The sequence below is a fragment of the Ictidomys tridecemlineatus genome, chromosome 3, assembly GCF_052094955.1.
Source record: "Ictidomys tridecemlineatus isolate mIctTri1 chromosome 3, mIctTri1.hap1, whole genome shotgun sequence".
Classification (NCBI taxonomy): Eukaryota; Metazoa; Chordata; class Mammalia; order Rodentia; family Sciuridae; genus Ictidomys; species Ictidomys tridecemlineatus.
The window spans coordinates 184762696-184783567 of NC_135479.1; the positions used below are offsets into that span (position 1 = coordinate 184762696).

A 20872-nucleotide genomic window follows, 5' to 3' on the forward strand; every position below is an offset into this window, starting at 1 on the left:
TGCTTGGAAAAAACGGGTTCTTTTCCCCTTTTTACTGGCTGCCTCTGGACCTTTGAGTGCTCTGAATTCACCCTTAACATTTAACATTGTTCAACAATGTGATTTTCCTAATTCTCTGTTTGTGTGAATATTTTCACCATTATTTTGTAAACCTCTATGATATACATGAAAATAACACTATACTCACCAGTAGATCTTGACATGTAGATGACTTACATGAAGATGACTAATAGTTTAACTATTTCATTGATGATTGGAGCTTGGTCCTTTGAGCTTGGTCTTTCCTCTTAGAACAACTGTAACTTCCAGTGAACATATTGCTTCAGTGAGCAGCAGCCCTTTCCATTCATTCCTGAGACATCAACTCATGTTTAAACTAATAATTATGTCAAAAATAACTTCAACATCCAAAAATTAGTGTTGTAGTAGTTTTCTTATTCTTTCCAAAGCTTCTTAGATGATTTAAGACCATCTCTTCCCAGGTTTGTTCATACCTACATAAGTTGTTTTCACGGGAGCTGCTACTTCTTTTTCCCCTTCCTCCCTCCCTGCCTCTCTCCCTCCCTCCAGTTCTTCCTTCCTCACCTTCAGGTTTTTTATTATTGTCCATCTAGTTGTAAAAGCTACTTCATTGTTTCCCAATCCCTAAGTCTCCAATATATGTTCTATCTCAGTTTTTTTTTTCTCACATGAGTCTTATTTCACCTGTTTTTTCAAACTTTGATATTGAAATTTCTCATATTCTGACTGGGTGTGCTATTCTAAAGTCATTTACTTGGTTAGATCAAAACATCTTATTTTTCATGAAGAGCACTTCTTTGAATCTTAGTTTGGATACATATCCCTTCCCCCCTCCCTTTTCTCACTGCCCCCTGAGGATTCTTAATTATTGCCCAAATCTGTTTTTTTTAAAATGTATAATCATCATATAAACTTCTTATAAAACATAAATTTTGAAGCCTAATGTATAAGGACAGAGGAATTCTCCCCCCCAAACATCTTTTAATGATTATTTCTCATGAAAAAGCTGTTTTTGAGTTGTACACAATTGTATGTATAGAAGTATGAATAGAAATAATGAGTACTGTGAAGTAATTAATTGTGGAATGTTAATTGTTATGCTTGAGTTTTCCACTCTTTGAAAAGATGATGATGACATTTTATTAGATTCAGTATCAATTAGGGTTCTTAGGCAAAAATGATTGGTCATCTTACAATAATATAAAAATCTATGGTCTACTACATACACTTTTTCTTTTTACCAGATCTTACACAGGTACCTCTATTGGCAGAAATCTAACTGCACAGTAGTGAGAAAAATGTAATTTTTACCTTCTGCATTCAGAATATCAGAAGGTGGTTTAACCTATTGAAGAGCCAATATGTGCTATAAATTTCTAATAAAATTATAAATTTAATTTCTAAAGGCATATTATTGAAGAAAGTGATTTAGTATTAATGATACCATTTAAAGTAATAATGTTTTATTTTGTGAAATGATGAATGCTTTGCAAAATGATTTATATAATATTCAGTATGGAAACTATGGCATTTTTCTAAAATGTATGACAGAACTATCAGTAAGATCAGTAACTTGAATAGATATGCCATGCTTCTTTATGTGTAATTTCTCTAGTGGCAAATTTGTGATAAGTGAATGATGTGATCTAAAGACATTCATAAGTATGCCTTTTTATTTATACCATAAGGTATAAATTTCTAAGCCAGCATTGATGCCTTCAGTGACTTAAATGAGATTAAGTTTACAAAGAAACTTAAATTTTCATTGTTTGAACAGAATAAATTGGTAGGAAAATATACTATGAAGACCTAGTAGATTTTAAATATGATTATAATTCTGGAGAATTGAAAATTTCCTATTTTTTTAGACATATGTTTTATTTTTAAATAAAAGTGTTTTATATACTATGATGAATTAAAAAGAATAATAAATTAGTATTAAAAGGCAAGAAATAAAATTAATATACAAAGTAGAGATTGGGATAAATTTCACTGCAAATTGTTTTTTATTATTTGCAAAAAGTATTTATTATCAAGGCTTTAGAAAATACATTGCTTGTAATCCTGGTGTTTTCTTTCCTCTATGGTATATTTTTATTTTAAAAAGTAAATAATCATTTTATTACTGGAATTCCGGTCCCAGTAGTTATTTTTTTCTTTTGTTTTCTCAGATCTAGTCTTTATTTCCTTTGACACCAGTCTGTAGATTTTAGAATCTGAGTAGTGATGGTTAGCAATATGATATGGTGCAGGCCTCTGAAGTGTTCCTCAGGTGATTCTCAATATATATATGAAGGGTTGAAATCTACTGCCAAAAACACATACAAATCTAATAGTCTCCTACTGATTCCAGGGGGAAAATGTTTATATTCCAAACATGTTCATGTATACAATTCAGTCTCCACAAGTGCATAATTCTGCTAAGGTTACAATTAGATATATAATGAATTTTAGAAAACTAACTGTGAAAAAGTGTTCTTTTTCTCCTTTTGTTTTAGTGCTTGTAGAAGCAAGACACAGATGTCTAGAAAATTCAACTGTCCATAAACATCTGTTCCCATAGTGCTCTGTTTATATGAGCATTAATTCAAAAAATACTTTAAATATATTAGTTTTTTATCTATGTATTGTGAAATATAAGAAAAAAATCTAATATATTTAGAGTATTTTTGTATTATTCTATGTATTGTGAAATATCGTATTTCTTTTATTTTATTCATTCATCCTTCAATGAAGACCTAGGCGATTTTAAATATGATTTTAATTTTGGAACATTGAAAATGTCTTCTTATTTTTCTTTAGAAATATGTTTTATTTTTAAATAAAATTGTTTTATGTTTTTTTGCTCAAAATTATATAGGCATCTATTTTTTCCAAGTGAGTGTTTCTGTAATATTTGATCTTTTAATGCTATGCTAGAAAGAGGAAGAAAATTATATTTTGTGTCTTGTTAGGTGGGTATTATTTTTGGTTATGTTTAATAAAAGTATTTGTGCTTTGGTTAAATATGCCTTCAAATAATAACAAATGAGTATGTTTATAGGAAATCTTTTTCTCATGACAAAGTACATACTAGAGAATCTTTTATGATCTAACCATTTAAATATAAACTGAATTCTTTTATTGAATACCACAGGCAAGTGTATGTTAAATGTCAAAATTAATGTTCAACACTCCTCACTTTGAAGTCTTTTTTCTACTCTTCTGTCTGTTCATCTTAACCATTGTAATATGTTGATAGTATTAAATTTCCCTGCGTTACTCAGAATGCCCTAATTAGGAAAATAAAAATGTCTGATGGACAGATGATTTTATTTAAAACAGCCATAGGTCACTCCATCTCATTCCTTGAATATTCCTCGACCTCAACAGAGAAATTAGGTGTGTAATTCCTTGACTTGTATTTTACTGAGTGCAATATATTCACTAGTTTGTTATTATTCACTAGTTTTTCCTATTTCTCCAGATTTGTCACACTTGGAAAGCAAAGCTCAAATTTTCAAGTGGCTTTGCATTCTGTTTTCATAAGAAGGAAGCATCTGTATTTGTTGATTTAAATATACATGAACTGAGAAGGTTTAAAGTAAACAACTCTGTTGTGAAGACTTCTGTAATTTACCACTACTTATCATTACTGTTTCTACCTTCTTTACTTGAGTCCATTATCAAAGGGTCACTTTAATACTTGACCACATTTTATAATCTACAAGAATGCTGAAGAAAGTTGACAGGAAGTCATCCAAATGCTTCTTTAGAATTATATCTAGTCTTTATCTCTTTTCTATTATACAGTTCATTTCATCACTTTTTCTCACATAATAGGTATATTTATTTCCCTATCATTGTACAGTTCTCTTTCTCTTTTACTACATATACCTGCAAAAAAACCCAGATCTTTTGTATAAGGAAATATAGAGAAGACTGGTAACGTTGAAACCTATGAGACTTTATTTTTTAAAGAGTATTTGAATTTTCAGGAATAATTCTTCTCATCATTAACAGTTTTCTTTAATAGTTATTAACTATATCTTTAGAATTGATTCTCAGTTTGTATTAAATACATAATTGTATGTTTTCTCAAAAGAGCTTACATTTTTAGAATTATGTATTTGGTATCTACTCTTTGGAATTTCTCTGTATTTCTAGTGGTTGCATTATTTCTTTTTTTCCCCTCTACACTTTATATTTTACTTCAGTGAAATAGCACTTAGAGTAATTGCTTAGGAATCACATTCTTTAAGTGATTCAATTTATCACCAGATAGACTTTTGTAATTATACTTAATAAAATAATTTAAAAAGAGCTTCAGCTCATCTTATGATAGTGCCTCCCCTGTCCTATCACTTCTGAAAATACTTCTTAGATTTTTTTATTGGCGTTATACCAGATTATAACTCTGTTTACTTAATAGAATTCTAGCCTTCATTGCACATGGATGAGTCTCTTTGAAGCACACTTTTTCAGTAATGAAAACTCACTGATTTTCCCCCTTTTCATGTTTTTTTTTCTTTTATTACTATATTGATCTTTCAATATCTTGGACGTTTAAATCCTATATTTTTTATATCATGGGTAATTCATTTGTTTTCTAGCTTAAGACACCTAATCAATCTTTACCCGATTACAACATCTCAGCATTGTTCCTCTTCTTTTGACTTAGGAGTAGTTATTCTCACTTGCTCAGGGATATTATTTTCAATGACTGCTTCCTAAATCTCGAATAATCCCTTTGGATCTTTTCTTTTTGTAGTGACCTCTCTTTATACTGTTTTTGTTCAGGTAATGTACTTGAAATGAAGCAAACACTTTATCAGTTCTACTTAGTTGTTTCTTTATGTCTTTAAAGATTTTGCCTCAGTGGAGAAGCAAAAGACAGGAAAAAATGCAATTGTAATACTTACTAACTAGGCTAGAAGATTGGGGAACTGGGTATAAACCTTGGGGGATAATAATTCTTTTTATAGGTACAGAAGCATCTGTCTTTCTAAATTATTCTAAACAAGGACCTGATTTTAGAAGAAGCAACTGCTGATCTTCATTTATTTCCTTTTGACAATATTCTGCAGTTTCTTCTCTCCCATGTGTAAGCATTACAGAAATGGGTTTATAGCTTTAATTTTATAATTGGCATTAAACCAAGGGCAAAATAGCTATGAGCATTGTACCTTGAAAATAGTCTGTTTTAGTTGTATAAGTGGGTGTTCTTTCTGTGAAATTCACGTATGATTTTATTTGATACCCATTAGTATCACATTATAGATTTATTTCTCCTATCTAATACACTTAGTCCTTTTAAAGAAGACTTTTTTTTTTTTTTTAAATAGCTTTAGTTTTATTAGAGAAATCCCTTCACTGTCTCTACTCAAACTGTTGTTATGGATTCAACCTTGGAAAGATTTCTAGTTTCTTATTAAAGAAAAAAAAAAAACAACTAAGAGGTGTTGGAATGTTTTAAGAAATCTCATGCAAAGCTAAAATAATATTAACTAACGAAAATTTACCGGAAGGTTATTGATTTTGAAGTTCATCTGTTTTGTATCTTTGCTTAGTTCAACTATGTCAAAGGTATTGTCTTTTCTCTTGTTTAGTGTCCAGTGTTGCATAAGGTAAGAACTCAGGGGGATTAATTTAATAATTTAATCTCTCTCTTTTTTTAGATGATCTGTGATTTATTGCTTATTTTATATATTTTTAAAAAGATAAGAGCAAAATATACAATTAATATTTACTTTTTTATTTTATTATTATTTTTAAATACACCATAACAGTGAAATGCATTACAATCCTTATTACACATATAGAGCACAGTTTTTCATATCTGTATATAAAGTATGTTCACGTCAATTTATGCCATTATACATGTACTTTTTTGCATTACAATTCTTAATACACATATATCACAATTTTTCATATCTCTGTTTGTATATAAGGTATGTTGACACCCAATTCAAGTCTTCATACATGTACTTTGTATTTAATGTCTTTTCCACTTCTCTCAATGCCATTTCTCATGGTAGATGTAAAGGACATGACAAGATTTATTTTATATGCAGGTAGCTTGCATAAAGTTGTTTGAGTAATTGAAAATTATGAAATAAATTATGAAGCAAAGATGGAGATCTTCAGACTATATTAACTTTAGTATCCACAAAAAAGATTACCATTGGTCTACAAGTCTATTTTGGTGCCAATACCATGATGGTATTATGAAATGGGTATCATTACCCTAATACATGTATGAAAACATGAATGGTGTGACTCTACTTTTTGTTCAACCACAGACATGAAAAACTGTGCTCTATTTGTGTAATATGAATTGCATTCTGCTGTCATATATAACTAGAATAAATAGAAAAGAAATAAAAATTTTATAGGTTTCTTGGTTTTCTTCATTCATTTATAGAACTATAAACTCAAAGTTCAAAATGAAATACCTTTAATATCAGAGAATGTTTCTGATAATCATCATTCTAATTAAAAACTCAGAATGCAATTTTTTTCATAAAATTTTTTCTTGTCCACTGATCATCTATTTAAGTAGTCTCATCTCTGTTTAATGAAGAAAACATGTCAGATAATGAGTATAAAAGATAGCCTCTTAACTTTTCCATCTTGTATGTTTACAACCTTTCTGTATATCATATAAGGATTATTTGTTTTTAATCTCTGAAATAATTATGTGTGTAGAAGCTAGCAGTAAATGCTATGTATTACAAGTTCACTTTTTTGAAGGGTCTTCTATCAGTTCTGAAATATATTAGTGTTTATTCTGTAGGAGTTTGCCTTAGGAATTCTCAAGGAATTGTTTAGTGAAGGTCACTGAAATGTCTTGTGCATGTCCATCTACTTTTTGAAAGTATGAAATGAATACAAGATACAGTATGTTAGTTCTACTTATCATTATGCTAGCCTTACCTTTTAACTCTTTCAGGCACTGATCAAATTTAACTAAAATTAAGTATTTTCTGCTTTATTCTTAGCATGGCTGCATTAGCTTTTGATGGCTACTGTACACATTTGATAGCTTTGAATGACAGAAATTTGTTCTTTCACAGTTTTGTACACTAGAAGTTAAAAATCACTGGGCTACAGTCAAGGGATTGGGAGAGCCACACTTCCTCCAGAGATCTCTAGGTGAGATTCAGTTCGTGGACACTTCCAGCTCTGGCAGCTGCTGGCTTTCCTTGGCTAGTGTCTACTTCACTCAGATCATTCCCTCTCTGAGTGCGTGGCCGCCGCCTCCTTTCTCTATGTAAAAAAAAAAAATCCATCTTTTTCCCTCTTCTATGGATGGATATATGCGATTATGGTCTTCAGTGATTCAAATTACTCCAGATGCTAACTCTAATCATATCAACAAATATTTATTCTTAGTCATATAAGATTTCATATACAGATTCTAGGAAGTAGGATGTAGAAATAATTTGGGGGAAAATTTTCACTTTCCCACTGGCCCAAAAAGATTCTTTCTTACGTAATTTTATTAAATGTTATATTGTTGCAGCAGTCATAACTAGTAAAACTGAATACAATTCAAAGCAGTAGATCTTAATTTTTTTTGAAAGGTCAGTAGTAAAGTTTTAGTTGAATTAAAAGTGAGGATTTAAAAGATTCAGTTTAAATTAAGCTATTTAAAATTTTTGTTAATTGTAAATTTTATCTGCATTTTAAAATAAAAAATTGATATTATTTATTAACATTAAACACATATTCATTTCTTCAGAATACAGGTTATTGGTAGAATAATCTGATTTTTCTCTGGAATATCACTAATTTTCCTACTTCATTATGCATTTTCCCTAACAATTCTTTTCTTTACATTTTTATTCTGATTGTCTAAATATTCCTTAAGAATACATTATAATATGTATGTATATGTAAACATTTCTTTTTTTTCCCTTCTTATATGTGAATGTGTGCACACTTTTGTGTGTATGTGTGTGTGTGGCGTTTACTTGGTGGTTTGTATCTGTGGATTCCATCTATGGATTCAACCAACCTCATATTGAAAATATTTGGGGAAAAATGTGTCTGTACTTCACATGTACTGATATTTTTTGTTATACCCTAAAAATATTGTTCAATAGCTGTCTACATAATGTTTACATTGTTTTAGGTATTAATGAGTAATCTACAGATGACTTAATGTATGTGGGGCAATGTGTGTAGGTTTTATGCAAATACTATGTCATTTTATATAAGGGTCTTGAGCTTATTTAGACTTTGGTAACTAAGCTGACAGTAGTCCTAGGATAAGTCACACACAGATACAGAGGAATGACTATGTATATTTTGTTGAAAATATACACACATACACATCAGTATTTCTGTATATATGTGTGTGTATGTGTGTATATATGTGTATACATTTTTTTCTGTGCATATATATAAATATATACACAAACACATGTCTAGAAATACTGATACTCAGCATTGCACTCTGGTTTGGTTGTATTCATTATTGGAATAAACATAGTTTTGATATTATTGGTAAATAGTCATTGCCCAGGGCCTTGATAGCATCACACCTACCACCTTCTTGTTTCTTCTAGATCTCTGCATAAGCCAACTACTAAAGGGTTAACAACTGGCAAATTATGGGGCCTGCACTCTGTGACCATTATCTCATCTGGTTGGTGAAGACATATATATGCTGTTTTTATGAGTATATGTATTTCAAAACATGTATTTTTTGAATGTTTACGATTTTTTCAGTTATAACTTTTAATGATAGAAAGGAAGTACATTTTGTTATATGAATTAGAAATGCCTTTGTTTGACCTGTACACTATCTAATAGTTGTTTTAGTCAATATCTTTTTCTTTTCACTGTACTTGAAGCATTTCTTTTTCCAAGAAGGATTCTCCTCATAGCATAAGGAGACAGTGTTTCTTTCACAGTATCATTTTTAAATACTACATTCCTTTACAGTGATTGGATAGAATTTTTAAAGTTTTATTTTGTTAAAAACTTCCAGTGTACTTAACATATACAAGATACACAATTTGAATAGCATAGCTGGGCAATTGTGATTATGTAATTCATATATTTTCAGTCTTTAATACAACAAACTTTTAGATTCTAGGAACTATACAAGTGAAATGGAGTGATAATATAGAAACTTATATCTGAACAACAAAAATTAGTAAAGATCCCCTAATGTTTGTGCATTAGGAAAATGTAATATATTTATTTTCATAACTTGGAAGAATTATTTTGTAACTTACAATATGATTCAATAATACATTCTTAACAATTATATATTATCCAATTATTAGTTTTTATCAAAAATTAATGGATTAATAGGCAAGGGTGTAATTCTTTGGACATATCCTGATTATTTCCACTGGGAAGTTCCATAATTAGAATTGCCGTACCATTCGAATTACTTTCTTTGAGTTTTTGATGCTTATTGCTAAATTGCTACTCAAAGATTTTATGCTACTTTATACTCACTAGCAGTGAACAAGATTTTCCATTTGATAGTATCAAGTGAACTCTTCTACCTATCAGTTACTGTACTTATTTATTACTGTTGAAAGATAAATTTGCTATACATTGTATGTTGATATTTTGATGTTGTGAATTCAATGGTACAAAATCTTGTTATCTAAATATCTTTGCATCTGGAATTTAAACATTGGAACATAACAAAAATCCAGGACATTCTGCCTCCTTTCCCCAAAAAGGCTTCATAAGCAAAGTTAAGTTCAAAAAATCATATAATTTTACTCATATGTATATACTTTCTCATTGTAATGTTTTAAAAATCAGATTTATTTACTATATGTCTCTAATTTGATTGTCTCAATAATTTAGGAAGAGAAAATTAAAAGCAAAGTGAGTTGTCCTATAGACAACTGTTTCAGGAAAGTTCAAAGTACTATAACAAACTTCCAAAATTCAGGAGCCTAAAGAATAGATAAACTATGTGATGTTCACAAAGTTTTTCACATATAGTAGAAAGATTTTTCATATATATCATTTGGTTATAATTTTATTTCTAAGAAAGGAGGAAGAAATTGGAAAATGAAAATTCTTTATCCTAACAAGCAATCCTGTTAACTGTTTGAGAAGGAAGAGAAATAACTTTTGGAAATAAACATATTGAAATAATTCAGTAGATGAGCAAATAATCCTTTGTCAGATGTGCAGTTTGGTTTTTCCCTACCTACAAATTTAGAAGTTTTTCTGTTACCATTTGATACAGTCTGGCAAAAAACATGGAACTCTCATGTCAATGACAAATGATTACATTCCAGTAAGCAGCATAAACATCATGTTTGTATTGGTTCCCTTTGTCTTCCAAGCCTCTTAGGGATAACACTGTAGGGTAAGATGGCTACTACTTACACAGTGGGTTTGTGTCGTAGTTGGGGAATGTTGAGCTTTGAAAAACCATTATTTTAATAGCAAGCAGTACAAAAGCCTACTCTGTATATTTGAGAAAGACATTATTCCTCAGAATTGCCAGCTACAAACACAATCCTAAAAAATGGTCCCTGAATGGTATGAATATACTTTGTATACAACCAGAGATATGAAAAATTATGCTCTATATGTGTAATATGAGTTCCGATGCATTCTGCTGTCATATATAACAAATTAGAATAATAAAAAAATGATCCCCAGTAAATATCGATAGGGACTTGATTCTTGGCATACACAGCAATAAGTGTAGGAGGGTAAGAGGATAATGGAGAGACTGTTGCTTCCAGCACTAATCATCGGTAACATCTGAAGACATCTGTGTGTATTGCAACATAAAAGAATTAATGTTCTAAAGGATGTGGAGTCATATTCAGGGTGTATAAGTTCTTAAAGTTTTAAGTATTCTATCTTCAGCAGACATCTTCAAAAATGATTATGCATTTATGATCTCTGCCTTTAGATTGGTTGTAGACCTATTAATAAAATAGAAGGGTTGATTACGCAGATTTATAATATTTTTGTTTTATCATGGTCTGAGTTTGTGAGTACCTTGTTTTAAACATGTTGAAGGGACATATCATTTGGGTTAAAATACTCCTGAAGTGAATTGGTTCTACTGATTCATGCTTTTGTGATGATGAATAGTAGCAACACACTGGCTTTAATCAATGTTTGTGAGTAGAAGGCATAATGAAGAGGGAGAAATAATTTCGTTCCTCTTCACCACTAACCCACCTGCTCTGGCATAAACCATGACTCATTCTTTTTGGCCTCTGAAGAAAGTGCTATGGAAGTCTGTTCAGAGCAAGTAATGATCAAGAGCTCTGTGTTCAGCTTTTGGCCCTGCTGCTTGATGATTTGGGGACTTCTGGCAATTCACTTAATCTCACTTAATATATGGGTCATAAAGTTTTTCCAGAATCAAGTGAGACATGAATGTGAAAGTCCTTTCTAAATTATAAAAGCATTATACAAATATTTAATTTCCAAGAATATGAATACTTGAGCTTTTCTCTATTAAAAGAGACAGACTGGAGTATATGTTCTCTTTCAAAGCTAAGATCATAATACAGTTTCTAATCTGAATATTTCTTGATCATACTCTGCTTTTAGAAAGTTTAATAAAAATATGACTTTGTGAAATAGCTACAATTTCAGTCACTCAAAAGCTCCATTTACATGACTGGATAAATTCAAAGTCCTTTATTCACTACTAACTCTAAAATGTTGGATTCAGCAAAACTGTATTTTATTTCATTATTTTTTATTATTGAAAACACCAGTGATAACCATATGCAAATATGAGCATGGATGTCCATGGTAAAAGTATTTGGTTTTAAATGGTGAGGTATACTTGGGTAAAATAAGTTGAATAATTAGAAATTGTGTATTTGTGTGTGTGTGTGTGTGTGTGTGTGTGTTCAAACCTTTCTTCCTTAGTTTCATGAAAATGTTATCATTAATTCCTATGAAAAGGAAAAGAAGATGATGATATAACTTACTTATCCCTTTTTATAGAAAATACTACTACTCCTACCTTTTGGTTGGTTGATTTACTTACAGCAGTTTCCAAATAATCTCCTTATCTTTTTAATATCCACTGTACATTTAATTATCCACTCTACTGGCTGGTTTGCAATCAAGGAAATTGCCAGAGAATCATAAAATATCTAGGCTATAAATGAGTCAAAGAATCAAATAGTAATAGCAGATGAAGAAAGCAATGCACATAGAATTTAAATGTGTTCTCTAAGGATGCACATTTGAATGGTGGTCTAGAATTTTTAGCATGTTTTTCCTTTCCTACTTGAAAGAGAATATTATTTTAGAGTTTTGAAAGTGTTTTAAAGCAATAACATCTCATTATCTTTTTAGGTAGTTATTACTAGCAAGAGTGGAGAGATTTTGTATCGTATTTCACCATGGGCAAAGTATGTGGCTCGTGAAGGTGGTAATGTGAATTATGATTGGATATGCTGGGATCCCGAACATCCATATAAAGTAAGAACAACAAATGCTTGTTCTAATATTTTCTGGGAAAATTAATTTTTACTTTGATATCTTTTATAGTTAAGTTCAAAGTGTTCTCTTCATCCCTGGTTTAGTACTTTATATCATAGTATTCCTCTTAAGCCACACATATATTAAAGTCCATCATCTGTAGTCCACAAAATGTATTCTAAGATTTTGTTTTATACTGTGCTCACACTTAGGGAAAATACTAAATCTATACTTACCAGTTTATAAAGGATATAAAGTTGTGTTTTAATTTGTAATTTCTAATCTATTAAAGGCTTCAAAGATATATGATTTTCACTGACCTTTTTTTGAAGCAGGATCCTAAGGAGGAACAGAAAATGAGGAAGGCTATCTTATAAAAGTTGGGGTAATTTTATGACTGAATTATTGACAAAGGTTGAATGTTTCTTCAAACTTTTGTCTCCCTTAACTTATTGAAGAGTATTAATAAATGATTTGTTTGGTAATTATATATGCATTTCATAATTCTTGTATTTTCTAAGACTTAGAAGAAAAAACAGCTCTTCACTCAGTGATAAGGTGTAAGCCTTTACATAATTTTGTTTTTTGTCTAAATTAGGTCCACTAACAAAATGCCAAACATGATTTTTTCCCAAAAGAAAATATAGTAAATATAACCGGGCTGGGGATGTGGCTCAACTGGTAGCGCGCTCGCCTGGAGTGCGTGCGGCCCGGGTTCGATCCTCAGCACCACGTACCAACAAAGATGTTGTGTTCACCGAGAACTAAAAAATAAATATTAAAAAAAAATATATATAACCAATACCTTCTATGTTTGAGAACAGTTGAGAGTTTTTGATTGAGTTTATTTACCAAGTTACTTAAGATGCTTGATCAGTTTGTGGCATACCTGAGTTCTTGCTTTAATTCTATATATATTTTGTATTCTGTAGTTTAAGCATTCCAGACCAAAGAAGCCAAAAAGTGTAAGAATTTATGAATCTCATGTGGGAATTTCTTCCCATGAAGGAAAAATAGCTTCTTATAAACATTTTACTTGCAATGTACTACCAAGAATCAAAGACCTTGGTAAGTAATAACTGTGATTTTTATTCAGATAAAATTTTAATGAGTCTGTTCTCTTATTAGAAAAGCTAATTACATGTGTCTCTTTTTTGTGTTGAGAGATTAAGTATGTAATAGAAATGCATTTTATTTTAGGCTTCTCAAATTGCCCTGTAATAGTGATAGTGTAGGAAAGAGAAATGGAATAAGATAGAGCGTAAGAATTTAAGATATTATTCCAATTTCAATTTTAAATAATGTGAACTGATGACTTCCAAAATTGTAGATAAATACGTAAGCATAATTACTTTTCTGCAGGAGATAACCTTTATCAATTGAAGCGGTCATTGATCATAGCCTGTTCATTTTAGTCTGTTATGGAAGAAATCTTACATTTGTAAAGTACCTGGAACTCAATTTGCACCAGAGCATTGTATAAAGTCCATCTGGATGACTTACTTAATGCACATTTGTGGAACATCTTCTTTGAGACACATTGTGATAGATGTTCATGTATTGGAGTAGAATGACACTAACTCTGCCTTCATGGAAACAAGTAGGAGAATAAGTCACATATTGCTGCATTATTGATTCAGTATGCATTGTTTCCCTTCTTTTTCTTTTTAAAGGTAATGCTTTAAAAAAATCACAGTGTATGTAGCACCTGTTCCATTGTCTAGACAGGAAGTTAAAATACATTCAATTACACTGCTTTTGCTAGGCACTCCAGATTTTTGCTAGAGGAAAGGCATGCAAGTCAGAGTAAAAGTTTTTGGTTAGATATAGATCTTAATTATCTGTTATGGTTAAATAAAATTTTCAGACACACCAATTAATTAAATGCATGGAGAATTTGATGTTAGTTATATTTAATATACACTGTATTAATTTTTTATTGAATATGTCTCTCACATTATAGAGTTACAAATTAGTGTTGACCTAGTTTTTATAGAAGGTTCAACAGCACAAGAATTCTTTTATTCACCTTTGTATCTGAATTGCCTAGCTGAATACTTAGAACATAAATGATTGCAGGTGTGATTAATAATACAAAATTATGTTAAAACTATAAATTTGTATTTGATCACAAGAATAATATTTATTTTTTATAAAACAAACTATTTTGTTATATGATATGTAGTAATTGACTTATAAAATCTGAATAAGATTTTATATTTCTATTTTTCTAAGGCCTAGAAGACTCAATTTTTTTAAATGATAAACCAATAGCAGTGACTTTTCAGTAGATTGTAAAATCATGGAGAAGCAAGTACTCTTCTTTAGATGTATAAATCCTGAATTCTGATTGTTAACTTTTGATTGTTCCATTATTAATGATATAATGAAATAAATGCATGAGAAACTACATGATTTCAACCACTAGAAATGAAACTAATTTTCACTTCTGTTTGTTTACAAATATACTTATGTATTTAAATGAAATAGTAATGAATACTTAAATTTATATAACCTTTAAGAAAATTATAAAGCTTCTATGAGTTGGACATTGAGTTTACAATAAGAAAAGTTTCTATGTATGTCACAGAATTGACATACATAGAAATGGATATTTGAAATACAATATCTTCCTTTTTGAGTCACTTCATTTTACTGTTAGTGTAAAACGTTTGGATAGAGAAGGAGGTGTTGTACGTCTGTGATGGTGTGTATGCATGCATTCACACTTGCATGGAGTACTTTTATATGTGTGGAAAATAGTATTAAAGCTAGCTGTATGAAAGCTTTGTAAAAAAAAATGATTGTGATATTTTTATGCTAAATAGTAAAAATGGCTGAAATATAAAGAAAAGGCAAAATAAGAAGCATATGTCATGAAATCAGTTACTTTTGTTTAATTTTCATAATCTTCAATATGGATATTACAAGTACAGTTGAAGTTTAGCATATGCAGATTGCCGTATTTAATATTCTAAAGCCAAATTTAGAGTAGATTTGCATACCATTTATTGCTTATTAAAATGAAGACATTTCAAATAGCTAGCCAGTGTATAGCTCTTAAGAAACTAAAAGTTCAGTTTTTTGTTAGGAGGCCAGACAAGCAAATGATGTTTAGTAGCAGAACTTTCTAGATGATCAAAGGTTCTAGATTACTTGTAAAATTTAGGACCTTTCATGTTTTTAAATGTGTATCTGAATCCCTATTTGACCTTTGCTTACACAGGATACAACTGTATTCAATTGATGGCAATCATGGAGCATGCTTACTATGCCAGTTTTGGGTACCAAATCACAAGCTTTTTTGCAGCTTCAAGGTAAAAATGGAAGTCTTTGTATTTTTATATGGATCAAAAATAAAAATGAATTTAATAATTTACATGTTTTAGAAACTATTTCAGCATTAACATAGTTAATAGAAGTTGAATATCTATCCTTAGAGGTTGTCCCTGATATCACTTTTTATGGCATGACTTCTGAAACTGGTACATGTTTGGTAGCCCATGCTTTAGTCAGAAAATTTTCTCCTGTTGAAAGAGCTTCCATCCTTTCTGGAAAGATATTACTCATATAGGAAGGTTACTGAGGAGGCCCTTGGTAGGACATAGTCACAGAAACTCTGCCTTTTTCTGACTGAAATCTAAGAAATGGGGCTCTTTGGGTAGAAAGATATTCAGGAATTACATGTATTGCAGCATTCTGACATGGATGACTACAAATTTAACTAGTCTAACATTGTCTCTGTTTCACTTAGTTTACAGTGTAGTGATGTATAGACATTAATAATCATAAATATTGTGATTTCCACTGTTAGAGCTTAGAAGAAAATGGTGTTATAAAAGCATAGAATTAGGGTCTGAACAGCTTAGATTAGATCTGAACTGAGGTTGATACTGAGATCTAAAACATGGTTAAGATGAGTTGGGGGAAAAGTGAAATCTGCTTAAGTAGATAACATAGGACAGGAAAAAAAAAGATACTTATTCATTCTCTTTAAAGAAGTTCTGCTTTTGGGCTGGGGATGTGGCTCAAGCGGTAGCGCCATCGCCTGGCATGTGTGCGGCCTGGGTTTGATCCTCAGCACCACATACAAAGTTGTTGTGTCCACCAATAACTAAAGAAAAAATAAATATTAAAATTCTCTCTCTCTCCTCTCTCTCTAAAAGAAGTTCTGCTTGAATAGGTTTTCTGTATTTACAGTCTCTAAACCCTCCATTCCTATCCTAGATCCTTTTTTGCGGGGGGGGGGGGTACTGAAAGTCGAACCCAAGGATGTATTATCATTGATCTACAACCTTTGCCCTTTAGAAAATTTAAAAATTTTCAGACAAGGTTTTATGAAGTTACTGAGTTGGCCTTGAATCTATTTTTTTTAAGTCTTAGCTGGGATTACAGGTGTGCACCACCACACCTGATCCATTTTTTTCTTGAACTCTTTCTACCTTGTTACAAAAGTTTTTGTTAAGAGTACTGATGACCTTTACATTGTTAAGTATGTAGTCAGTTTACTTGAACTTTTGGCAACATTTTGCACAATTGCATACTTCCACTTTCTTATAGGTATTTTCTTTTCTTGACCTTCAGAACATCTTGCTATTGTATTTCCCATGCCACTTGTTGCTTTTTTAAGTTCTTTGCTTTCTCCTCTTTATCACTTGTACCATCAAATTTTGGTACTACTTCTCCGATCTTGCTTCCATTCTGTTCTGTATCTTTCCCTTCTTATGGCTTTAATATGTTTTCTGTGCAACTCTTAAGATTTAGGTCTCAATTTTTGACCTCTCTTGTGAATGTCAGCCAGTGTCTATTTAATTCTGCAATTCCTAATACATGTCCCAAGCTTAATGTATGCAAAATTAAAATTGCCATCTTATCTTTCAACTCCCTTTTCCTGCCATTTTCTCTAATTTGGTAAATGACGTTTTTCATCTTCTAGTTGTTCAAGCCAAAATCTTGGCATTATACTTGACTGTTCCATTCCTGTCCCTCCCTACGCTCTATCCTAAAACCTAACCATCTGTTGCTTCAAAATCTCTCCCAAATCTGGCTGCTCATCTGCCACCATTGCTACTACCCTGATACAAATTGCTATTCTCTTTTGCCTGGATTATTTCAATAGCTCTTTAACTGGCCAATTTATTTATCCTTGTTTTCCTTCTCCTTCACTAATTTTTCCCCAATTCCATGACCAGAGCAGTCATTAAAAATGAACATCAGATTCTATCACTGTCCTGCCCAGGACTCTATGATAGCTCCCCATCTCTTTCAGAATGATACCCAAAGGTCTTACTGTAGCTCATGCTACTCATCTTGGTTTTTGATGCTTCTTTTATTATTATTGTTGTTGTTGTTCATTAGTGCATTGTATTGTACATAATAGTGGGGCTCATTTTGACATATTTGTAAATTTATATAACATAGAATTCTTCATTTTAGTTCCCAGTACTACTCCCTTTTCTCCCCCCACCCCTTTGATTTCCTTCCTTACTCAATTGGTCTTCTGTTTGTATTTTCATTGTTACATTATGGTTTTATATAAAATTGGAATGCGTTGTGGTGAATTCCTATATGCACCTAGCATAATTTTATTAACTCTGCTCTTTCTCTCTCAACAATTCCACTGAGGCTACACTAGCCTATTTGTTCTTCAGACGCTCTTAGTTTATTCCTGCCCCTGTGCCCTTCTACCTACTACTCCTTCTTCTCTGTAAATTGTTCTCCTTTTTCCTTTCTTTCTTAAATATTGCTTTTCCTCTAAAACTTCTTCTGCAAACTCTACTTAAAATGGAAAACCTGTCCCTTTTACCAGTGGCTTTTCTTTATTTTTCTTTAAAACACTTATTGCTATGTGACATTCTATGTGTTTTGCTTATTTATTTGTATTCTAGTTAGAATATAAATTTCATAAGGACAATGATATTTATTTTGCCCACTGCTATATCTCTAGAGCATAGAACATTTCATGACACATGGCAGATAACTTTGGTAAGCGTTTTGCCAACAAATAAATGCATGAATAACTGAAAGTTTAAGGATGTTCATTTATTGAACACATTTTTCAGTACTGGGAAAAAGGCTATGTAGCTGGGATAATGAAAGGGAGAGGCAGGATATCACAAGATAATCTAACATGCTAGAAGGGACTAAAATAGGCTGTGCAGTAGGCCATAATAACAGGGGGATGGGAATGGGAAAGACAGTAGAATGAATCAGACATGACTTTCCTTTGTTCAGTGTAGCTCCACCTCATATAGAAACACCAATGGAAAGTTATATTCCATGTATTGTAATATGTCCAAATACATTCTTCTGTCATGTATAACTAAAAAGAACACAATTTAAAAAAGGGAGAGGGGAGAACAGTAGTCTTCATCCTGAGAACAGTGGGAGCACAGTAGGTTTTTAATAGATAAAAAAAAATGATCATATTTATTTTTTGAAAAGATGATACTTGCTACTCAATGAAGTTGACTAGAGGAAACTTGGTATTTACTAAAACCTGTACTGAACCATGAAAGACCAGATGGCCATAGCCCCTACTTCAAGGCCATAAACAATAACAAAGGCAAATATTTATTTAAGAGGTAAAGTTGGTGTTATAAAAGACTGTAGTGTCAAACCATAGCATAAGTTAAGAAAGGCTTTCTTCTGGAAGTGATTTTTCTGTTACATGTAGACTAGGTCATTGTTTTAAACATAGACACACATGCATGTGATCTATCCATCTTTTCTGCTTGAGTGGTGACTAACATTACACTTTCCCTTGGTACACTGGTACCTGAAGAAGGCATTCCAGTTGGGAACAAGTTCTGGAGGGCTGGCTTTAATTAAGACACTATAGACATAAAAAGAAATACTCAGATAGTCCCGTATTCCCTATTCAACTGTACATATTCAAAGGAATGGGCAGATATGTGAGTGTGAATAATCATGACTGGCTGTGCTGGAAAATGAAAATCAGAATATTTGAAGATAATCTTAACTATTTTGCATGCTCAAAATGTTCATTTTGGTTAGTGTATAATTCTGTTAATATCATGATTTAATTTAATATTATTTCCCTTAACATTTTCTTAATAACAAATACTAAGCAATTTTGATTTGTATGTGTCATGTACTATGGTATTTGCATATTTAAAGTATCTAGTACTATGCTGAGTAAAAAACTGGTACACAATTAACTATTTGTGGCTGTAGCTGTAGCACTTATCCAGCACTGGAGGCTCTAGGTTTAATCCCCAGTACTACAAAACAAGAAGAACAGTAATAAATCAATTGGCTATTGTTTTAAATATAATATCATATTGTTTTTCTGTGTCCTTTAGTCGTTATGGAACACCTGAAGAACTAAAAGAACTAGTCGATACAGCTCATTCAATGGGGATCACAGTCCTCTTAGATGTGGTACACAGCCATGCTTCAAAAAATTCAGAAGATGGATTGAATATGTTTGATGGAACTGATTCCTGTTATTTTCATTCTGGACCTAGAGGGACTCATGATCTTTGGGACAGTAAATTGTTTGCCTATTCCAAGTAAGTACATATAATATGGAAACGTATTCTTTGTTTAAAATGGATTTCAAGAGATTCACTAAATTCATTTTGTGTGTACTTTCTCATTATTATTTAATGTTCTTATTTTCATTTTATAAAAATTATATGAGGAAATTTAGCTGAGGTGGTGGCCACACCTGTAATCCCAATGACTTGGTAGGCTGAGGTAGGCGATTGTTAGTTCAAAGCCAGCCTTAGCAACTTAGTGAGACCCTACCTCAAACAAAAAATAAAAAGGTTTCCTGAAAGGCTCAGTGATAAAAACACCTCTAGGTTCAATTCCCAATACCCCACCAAAAAAGAGGAATTTTGCCTTTGTATAGCATATGTACTCATGATAAGTTATCTTAAATTTCAATATAAATCATATATTTTATCTCATTTAAAATATACACTTTATAATGTTAATTGTTTTTGAATACCAAAAGATAATTACTTTAGGTTGACTTAATCATGTTACTGCAGTTTTCAGTAGGCCATTTCAGTAGGCCATGCTTTATATTTCAATATCTTAATTATATTATCATGATTTTTATTGCAGATAAAAGATTAATTTATATCTATAATGACATTTAACATTTATCAGTTCATACTCTTTGCCAGTATAGACTAAGGTTTAGTGTTGAAACAGTGTATTAAGTTTAAACACAATTCTAATTTTTTTGACCAACTTAATGGAAGGGTATTTTAGGTGATCAAATTTAAATAGCATAATACAAAAATTTAAAAGAAAACCCCAAATACTTTTAAATAATATTCATTATTCATCATAAGTGAAAATGTCACTTATAATTGAACAAGCAAAGTTCTGATTAATGTATAAGTTGAAAATCTGTTTATCTGAAAGTCTAAAATCCGAAATC

The 20872-nt window shown here is 31.2% G+C and overlaps 1 protein-coding gene across 1 annotated transcript in view; it reads left to right on the forward strand.

Moving 5' to 3' along the window:
- The window catches only part of Gbe1 (1,4-alpha-glucan branching enzyme 1), a 267265-nt gene that overhangs the window by 115456 nt on the left and 130937 nt on the right, over nt 1-20872 (forward strand). Inside the window, exons 4-7 of the mRNA XM_078044433.1 lie at nt 12328-12453; nt 13386-13521; nt 15680-15770; nt 19779-19988. Coding sequence (XP_077900559.1) covers nt 12328-12453; nt 13386-13521; nt 15680-15770; nt 19779-19988 — 563 coding nt within the window. The remainder of the gene's footprint in view (nt 1-12327; nt 12454-13385; nt 13522-15679; nt 15771-19778; nt 19989-20872) is intronic.